We start from the raw sequence: 8,974 nt of genomic DNA on the forward strand, positions 1-8,974 counted from the left end.
TACTATCCTATAGTTTTGCTTGCAAGATTTATCTGTCTCTGTCTTCAAGACAACTTAAATAAGCAACTATATAAATATATATATTCGGTGAGGTTTATGCATTTTGAGACCGATCATAAGATTTATTATTATTATTATTATTATTATTATTATTATTTGGGGAGAAGGGAGATGAGCTCGTATTGCAGCTCAGCTTTGTGGCATCGACACAGTCGCCGTGGCACGCAAGGAACTCCAGATGAAATGACGAGACTGCCCTTGAAAAGGTTTCTAGAACCTTTGTGCTTTAATATTCGGACAGGAAGAGATGACGTAGCGCATCGGTAAGCTGTTGCGTCACATTTAAAACGTGGGTGGTTGGCGGTGGGAGCCATTAGTTTAATCGGATCACATCCCCGCTTGCTTGCACTCTAATTAACCTAATTTAACCTCGGGTTTTTGCTCTAAATCTTATCGTTAGTCTGACATTATACATATAATATTAGTTAGTGTCTAATAATGAAATATAATGCGTAGTGGCTACGTAGAAGTATCGGTAGACGGCCGAGGGTACGTAGGACTTTTCAGCGATCATTGTGTTCCACGAAAATTAAAGCAGAGAACAAAAGACGTGGGGCCATGCCAAAGCCAAATCATCGTCTATCTTCGAGGAAGCGTCTCTGCCTCCCACTCCTCCCCCGGCCGCCTCCGTGCCGGTCAAACGCACGAGCTTTGACCAGCTGCTGCTTCTTCTTCCCCTACTTCTTCCCGGAAGCTACCTCTGCTGTCATTTGGCCCCCGAACGTGTGCGTGCCTGCGTGCCACCTCTCTCTCTCTCTCTCTCTTTCTTAATCCATGCATGCGTAATAAACCTTCAACTACTCCCTCCCTCTCCTCCAATCGCCTTTAATTTTCCCGTCTACCTCTCCTCTTCTCCCTTCGTCACGTCTCCTCCCTTCCTCTCCTCCCACCCCTCCATGGCGTCACCCGCAGGCAGCTTCGAGACCTCAGCCAATTCGACGCCCCCGGCGGCCTTCACCTTCTCGTCCCCCTATGCCTCCTTCTCCGATCTCCTCGCTGGCGGAGGGGGCGACGACGGCGGCGGCGGCGGGGGCCGGTCGTTGGGCAGGGACTTCGCGGGGACCGGTGGGGGCGGCGTGCCCAAGTTTAAGTCTGCACCTCCTCCTTCGCTGCCTATCTCCCGGCCTCCCATATCGCCTTCCTCCTGCTTCGCCATCCCGGCCGGCCTCAGCCCTGCCGAGCTCTTAGACTCGCCGGTCCTCCTCTCCTCTGCTAACGTAAGTGAGCCAGTAATTCGCGTATTGAGCTTGACATGTTGACTAAGTTCTTATCTTCATGATCTAAAAGAGTTCCGAAGATTGTCGGTCTCTTATCATCGATCTGATCGTTGTATGCAGTAGATCTAATGATGGATCTCATGCCGCCCTTTGTAAGAAACGAAGGCCTTGTTTGTTCCGATCTCTTTCGGCTACTCGTAGCTCTATTTTCCTTCGATTAGATCTTGTCCTGCTTCCGTGTTCATGCTTGCTTGACTTGATTTGCTCCAGTTTGATGCATGAGTTGTCCTACTGAGCGACTCGCTTGTTGTCGAACAGATCTTGGCATCTCCGACCACAGGGACTTTTCCGGCACAAGCTTTGAACTTGAGAATCGCCTCTGCTGCTTGTCGACCGGAGAACAGAGACGGAACCAGAGCCTCCTCTGATTTCTCGTTCCAAACCATCGCAAACCCCCGCAGCTTTCTGCCTGCTTTGGTACGTCTCCCAGCTCTTTCTAGGAATCACCTCGACTCCACCTTGTTCTTATAGCTAACACTGTTCCGGTTGCGTTTGATACGGAAGGGAGCCCTGAAAGGCCACGAGCCCTGGAAGCACCACGATGCCGGCAATCACGACTCCGGGTTGTCTTCCATGAGATCCAACATCAAGGTTGAAGCTGTTGCCCCAGTCCGAACAGATTCGTTCGAGATCCCAACTCTGCAGGCAAACTCTCAGGCCGGCCATGGCAGTGCGGTCCAAACGGATTACGGGCATTCCAATCAAGCTTCTCTGGCCCTCAAAGACCAGAGGAAGTTGGACGACGGATACAACTGGAGGAAGTATGGGCAGAAGCAGGTCAAAGGAAGCGAAAACCCGCGAAGCTATTACAAGTGTACGTACCCGAATTGCCCGACGAAGAAGAAGGTGGAGAGGTCTTTGGATGGACAGATCACTGAGATCGTGTACAAGGGAACGCACAACCACCCGAAGCCTCAGGCCAATAGGAGGAGCTCGTCGGCTGCTGCTCAAGCGATCCAGGGTCCCGTGCCTTCCGAAGCATCCGAGAACTCTTTCGGCGGGCGGTCAGGCACGCCATTGGATTCGGTTCCGACGCCCGATGATTCGTCGGTGTCTTTTGGCGACGACGACGTCGATATGAGCTCGCAGAGGAGTAATCAGGGAGGTGACGACTACGAGGAGGACGAGCCGGACGCCAAGCGATGGTAGGCTTCTGTTTCCGATGTGATCATGTGATGGACTGGGATGGTGTTTGTTGGATGATGATGGAAGCGAGCGCACGGCTCGTCGTTCTTGCAGGAAGGCGGAAGGTGAAAGCGAAGGGCTGTCGGCCGCTGGAAACAGGACCGTGCGGGAGCCCCGGGTGGTGGTTCAGACCCAGAGTGACATCGACATCCTTGACGACGGCTACCGGTGGAGAAAATATGGGCAGAAGGTGGTGAAGGGGAACCCAAATCCAAGGTGAGCGCTTACTTCATCCCATCATAGAGCTGTTTCTTGGAAGCATTTCATCGAACACCAAAGACTCAACATCTGTTGGGATCGACAGGAGCTACTACAAATGCACCACCATGGGATGTCCGGTGAGGAAACACGTGGAGAGGGCGTCGCACGATCTGAGGTCGGTGATCACGACATACGAAGGCAAGCACAACCATGATGTTCCGGCAGCGAGGGGAAGCGGCGGCGGCGCGCACTTGCTCGCCAGGCCGCAGCCGGAGAACAACGGCATGGCTGCGGCGATACGCCCGTCGGTCATGGCCAACCATGCCAACCCTAACAATGTGTTCCGAGGAAGACCGGGTGCATCAGAGAGTCAAGCTCCATTTAAGCTAGAGATGTTGCAGAGCAGCGGGAGCTATGGGTTCTCAGGCTATCAGAACTCCATGAATGCCTACATGAATCAGCAGCAGCAGCAACAAGCGCAGATGTTCCCCAACAAAACCAAAGAAGAGCAAAAGGAGGACTCGTTTCTCGACTCACTGCTGTGTTGATACCCAAGGATGCGATGATACGGAGCACAGAGAGAGGGGTTTTAGTCACTACAGCTTGTAAATTCCATTAGGTTTTGGTTGCAAGTTCATAGTGATACTGGATTCCATTTGTTTATTTGTTTGGGGCCTTATCGGACATCAAAGTGGCCTCCTCTAGTCTTTGTTGTCATACTATCATGTAAATCAAAATATTAGTAGAATTGCATACTTTGTTGAAGCTAATATCTTTGCAAGTCAAATTCAAAATTTTACGGAATTAGAACCTCACCAGAATCGTAATATAAATAATTTGGCAAAGACTTGACCTTGTGATTTCGAGGGCATACATATCGTGGTCACTGCCACAGCTGTCTCCCACGCACGTACCTTTCCACAAGCATCATCCACTGTTCTCCCAGAAGATGACGAGTCTCGAGCAGCTGTTGGGCTGCAATCTCTCCCTTATCTGCAAACCAGAGAAAAGAAAAAGGACGTCAAAGATTTTTAGGCGGAGATGTGTCCACCACTTGTCTCACCTTCAATTCCCTGTCAAGCCTGCCAAGTTGGTGACTCAGAAGAAGCTTCCGCCAATCACTACCATCGTGTGAGAGCTCTTTAAAATAGTCTGCTACTGCCAGGTCAAATAGAACCACCATCTTTTGCTTTTGTCTTCCACCAGTTTTTCCACCTACCATTAACCTAATCACTCCTTTTATCTCCAGTGCCGATCCCTCTGAATTATATTAACAAAAAGTCATCAGAAACAACATCATTAGATCCTAATCATAATCTCAAAACATCATTAGGGATAACATCATGTAAGAGCAATGGCAAAAACCGGATCACCCAAGAATCACTTGGAACAAATTAAACCTGGCACACAAGTTTGAGACAACTGTACAAGGTCACATAAGAACAAAATTACAAAAAGAAGAAAATAATAGCTTCGTTCATGGTTTACATCATCATCATATGATAACTTAGACACGAGGGATTAAAGAATACTAGATGTAATTTTGTTTGGAGACTTTGAAGCCAGAGATGAGAGCAGATAAAGCAAGGGCTACGAAGGCTAAGAAGGCCATGCTGATGGCAGCTGCTGATGCATCCGTGAACATGTTGATCACAGCTTCTCGCATGTGATTTGTAATTGGAATGGCTGCGGAAGATGCGGACATCAGCAGGTACGCCATCACCTGGGACACCACAAGTTGTTTATTTGCTCAACCTCACAAACAATAGGGAATAAATTTTATATATATATATATATATATATATATATATATATATATATATATATATATATATATATATATATATATATATATATATATATATATATGAAGATATAATATTGTTCCTCCTGGTAACAGCCTGCAGGATTTCACCAATCCAAAATTACAAGCCAACATGACTACCATGGAGGATTCAAGTTTAGCTTGGCTTAGGTTATAAACAGAGCATGACCAATACAGGGGTAGTTGAACGAACTTACTTTGGATAATGCACACTGTGAAATTGGAAGCACAAAAAATTACAATGATGGCAATCCTTAAAAGGGAAACCGACAGAAATTTGTAGTGCCCAAGGAAAAAAAATCAGGCCAGAAAATTGAGACAACATAGAAATCAAAATGAAGGTTATCATCCATGTCAGCAATGGTTAACTCTAATTGTTGACTTTCTAGTTTATTGTTAAAAATTAACCAATGCTATATAAACATGTGACTTCCATTTTCACTTCTTGGATGAAAAGATAAACAATCCTACCCATATTGGTTACCATGGTCATGTTGGGCATGATAGTGTAAGGAATATGGTGCGGAAATGGAGAATTACAGGTTAGGTAATGGCCTGATAGTTCTCCAAATCTGACCTGTTGGAATTTCAACTTTTAAATGCTGGCTTAACTGATCCATAAGGTTTTGACGACATTCAGTTTGAGAAGGATTCTGGAGCAACTCATGCTAGAAGTTTGTTTCTTCACTGTATTCATACAAAGCTATGTGAGCTAGCTGTTTAATACATTGGGTTCCAAATCTTCATATGCATTTGACGTAACATCATACTCATCCATGGTGATAAAAACAGCTTTTAAGACCAAAGACTGATGATTAAACATAACATGTACCTGAAGGCTAAACAAAAAACTGATATAAGGGATTAATCAGATATCCCCAAAATGCCAAAAAAAATTTGCACTTGATCAAAATAAATATCTTTCTTCATTTCCGAAAAATCTCCCAAGTCTTCCCATCCATCTCTTAAATACTTTTTTTTCTAGAACTTTTTCACCATGATTCTACAATTACGACATTCATTAAAGAAGATTAGAGCTCTGCACATAATGAATAAATATATGCCGATTCCCCTTTTGAACAACTAAAACAGTTCCACTTTATTAAGTTACCTGATCCTACCTTGCTGCTATCCACCTATGTCAAAAGTTTTTCACCTAATAAAACAATTAAGTTGTGATAACACAAATGACCATGTTAGGACTGCACAAGCAACTGAAAGAAATCGGCCACTCTCCCTGAATCCAATTAAGTTGTGGTAAACGGCTGTTTGCTATTTATATTACACTATGCTTCTCTCTTGTTCTAGAAACACAGATAAAGAACAGTATAACATGCTTGAAACTGTCAAATCATTACAATGAAATGGATGCACTATGTTAAACCAAATCAGCTTGAATGATTCTAATCAAGAAATTCCCACTTATGTTATCAGTAACAACGGCCAAGGACCACTAAATAACTGAACATTTGAGCAATGGGGAGCATATTTGTGTGCAATCATATTTAGGGGTGGTAGTGGATCATGTTGGTCCAGGTTCAGATGAGGTTGAGATGTGCATGGAGAATCTAATTGCCACTTTAACATACTCCTAATTGCCTGTAGGACTTCCACAATTACAATAAAAAAAAATCCTCTTAGAAAGGAAAAAGAAAAACTATCTGGCGTAACTTTAATGAATTACAGCCACTTTTAAATTCAAGTTAACTCAACTATAGTAAACCTAGAGCTGAATTTGATCCCGATCTAACATGCTAATGATCTAAAGTGACCTGAGAAGCACCACAGCACCAACTTTCTAAAAAGGGTGTCACTCTTCCACAGTAGGTAGGTTTTGGTGAGCACTATAAGTATTAATATCACAAGCAAAGAAGTCACTACCAGAAAGAAAAGAAAGAGTATGGTCTTGATCTGATATTATACAGCTGGCACAAAACCAAGAAGTAGGTAAACTCTACTGCCTCATGTACTATAAAGATGTGATGGACCATGGTCAAGGTTCCTCCTCTATGGACATGGGAACATATTATATCTAACATTTTTTATGATAGAATTCGACAGATTTACAAGACCTCTAATGATGACATTCCACAAATTTTCCGCGTTGCTGACACTTTGGAGTTACCAGTTCAGTTGCTTCACAAACTATTCAATTAACTTCAGCTCAAGCACACGCTTTCTAATGGAATTTTGTCGAACAGTAAGTAGCATACCGTACACGCTTTCTAGGTCACACTGGAGAAAGTTCTCTTTGATGATCGAGAGGACTAAAAGAAGACCCTCATCTTGCCGACAACAAATCGCAATTTCGCCAACAGTCTTAAAGCTTGCAAATCCCTAATTCTTTAACTACAACGAGGTGGTGAAGGAACAGTGACCAACCTGATCTCCGGCGAAATCCACGATCCAAGAATATTGTGCCGCCACAAAATCCTTACCGGTTCTTGACCGGTTCACCTGTCTCAGGATCTGAGCCATCGAGTAGATGAATGCGAGCACGGCGATCGCCAGCAAGTACCTAATCAGAAAAGGAAAAAGCCGCTCACCAATTCGTCTCGGTTCATAGTCGGGACGAAAGATCCCGTTACTCCAAACGAAGTCGCACATGATCTTACCGGTATTCCTGGTAGCGATCGAAATCCTGCCAGTCCCCGTGCTTGTTGGAAGCCAAGACGGCGAGGGCGATCAGGGAAAAGAGGCAAGCGAGGGCGCGAAGCAGCAGGGCGCCCTTCTCGAGGAAGTTGTCTGTCCGCGATTTCCGCAGGACCGACCTGGAGCTCGGCGCCGTGCTGAGGCCGCCGCCGTCGGTGCGCGCGGCGGGTGGGGGGAACTCGGCGCCGGGGGAGATCTTCTCGAGTTCGACCGAGGGCGGCGCGGGGGCCAGCTCGCCGGGCCCAGGCTCGCTGCTGTCGGTGGCGGCGGCAGTCATCGTGGGAATTTGGGGTGTGGGAAGACGCGTCGCAGGAGCACGGAACGGAGACCTGAAAAGAAGAAGAAGCCGCCAAGTGGCGAGCGACAGATGGCGGGAGGCCGAGAAGAGGACTAAAAGGAGCTCGTTTGGGTGGCAGAGAGGGGGAGGGGGAATGCGGTGGAACTCTTTAGCTTTTGGAAGTTGTTAGCATGGACTGTGGGAGAACGGACACGGCATAGTTTTCCGGAAAAGAAATAAAAAAAGGGAAAAAAATCATGCATGATTTGATCGCTTACACGTTATTTAAGTTGTTGAATAATTTAATTTTTGATATAAATTGCTAATTAGGAGGGGATGTATTATTGATGTACTAATTTTTGATATAAGTCTCATCTGAAAGATATAGTAAATAAATAATTCTATAAATACTCTAAGAGCAAATTTATTATGAGAACGTATTATTGACGTACTAATTAGTTCGATATGATTATGATTGCGTAAAGATATTGGAAGTATGCCGGAGGTACCTTTGAGATAGAAATATTGAATGTTCAAGGTGCCACCTATATGAAGACTAAGGTCGATAGAATTTTCATAACTTAATTCTTTCGAAATTCAAGTCAGTAATATGAGATAGATAAATATGATTATAAGTGATAAAAGTGCTCCTTCCGTTGTAACTGTACTAAAAGTAAACTTTTATACCTAGTCATAAAAAAATAAAATATTTTATAGGAAAATAGCCCCCAATCATATATAATCAACCTTTATCCTTTATGTAAGTGATAGAAAAAAAAAAGATAACCCATAATAATCTATTTTAGACTTATGTCTATATAGACAGACGAAGATGACAGATCTTGTCTATCATATATCAACTTGGTTATTATGCAGAAGTCATGCATAAGATAATATTATTCTATCAAAATAAAAATAATAATTTAAAAAATATAAAATCTACGTACCATCACTCAATTGGGTATTAGAGTGTTATACAAATATACACACTCTCTATGTATAAACATGTAAATTCAAACATAACCCAACACTCAGTATTAGTATACCTATTAAATTGAATGATCATTTGTAAATACCTATTAAATTGAATAATCATTTGTAGACTCAGACAGTGTTAATATACCCATTAAATCATAACTTAGTCTAAATTTAATTTTATTTACTTTTAATACGAGACTAAATCTAAAACTACATTTATACTTGTTAAGAATGAGAGGTCTTCATGCTAAATGGAGTCCTAAACATCTAAGCTAGATTGCACAGTGTAGCTCAATCATATTAGAAACACATACAAAAATTAATCTTTTATATTAAATCAGTGAAGTGGATATTGCGATGTGTGCATGCCTATAAGCCCTATGATAATAGTAGATATCCCATGAAGCCCATGACAAACCCTAAATAATGTTTTGTCAATACAAGAGAAATGAAAAAAGTGGGTCGAAGAATCTATAAATCCGAGTATAAACTAAGATTGGATGGAAGGAAAATTAGAAA

The 8,974-nt window shown here is 43.4% G+C and overlaps 2 protein-coding genes across 4 annotated transcripts; one reads left to right on the top strand and one right to left on the bottom strand.

Moving 5' to 3' along the window:
* Window positions 1-760: 760 nt before the first annotated feature.
* Window positions 761-3,493, top strand: LOC103989687 (WRKY transcription factor WRKY24). Its single transcript, XM_009408618.3, has 5 exons — window positions 761-1,277; window positions 1,596-1,754; window positions 1,842-2,482; window positions 2,577-2,738; window positions 2,827-3,493. Exons 1-5 carry the CDS (start codon window positions 957-959, stop codon window positions 3,269-3,271), a joined length of 1,728 nt encoding a protein of 575 aa, XP_009406893.2. The 5' UTR covers window positions 761-956; the 3' UTR covers window positions 3,272-3,493.
* On the bottom strand, window positions 2,009-7,660 carry LOC135677199 (CASP-like protein 4B2). Of its 3 annotated transcripts, XR_010514591.1 has the most exons (4): window positions 7,164-7,660; window positions 6,931-7,066; window positions 3,787-3,983; window positions 2,009-3,716 (listed from the first exon to the last, which is right to left on the bottom strand). XR_010514591.1 is itself a non-coding variant. In XM_065189250.1 (3 exons), the coding sequence occupies exons 1-3, from the start codon at window positions 7,475-7,477 to the stop codon at window positions 3,963-3,965; spliced, it is 471 nt and encodes a 156-aa protein (XP_065045322.1). In that variant the 5' UTR covers window positions 7,478-7,660; the 3' UTR covers window positions 2,009-3,962. The 3 variants fall into 3 exon arrangements, 2 of the variants coding, with proteins under 2 accessions (XP_065045322.1, XP_065045323.1); XM_065189250.1 differs by having other exon boundaries at window positions 2,009-3,983; XM_065189251.1 differs by lacking the exons at window positions 2,009-3,716; window positions 3,787-3,983 and adding an exon at window positions 4,079-4,446 and having other exon boundaries at window positions 7,164-7,647.
* Between the last annotated feature and the right edge of the window lie 1,314 nt (window positions 7,661-8,974).

Source organism: Musa acuminata, chromosome BXJ1-6 (genome assembly GCF_036884655.1).
Source record: "Musa acuminata AAA Group cultivar baxijiao chromosome BXJ1-6, Cavendish_Baxijiao_AAA, whole genome shotgun sequence".
In the NCBI taxonomy this organism is placed as follows: domain Eukaryota; kingdom Viridiplantae; phylum Streptophyta; class Magnoliopsida; order Zingiberales; family Musaceae; genus Musa; species Musa acuminata.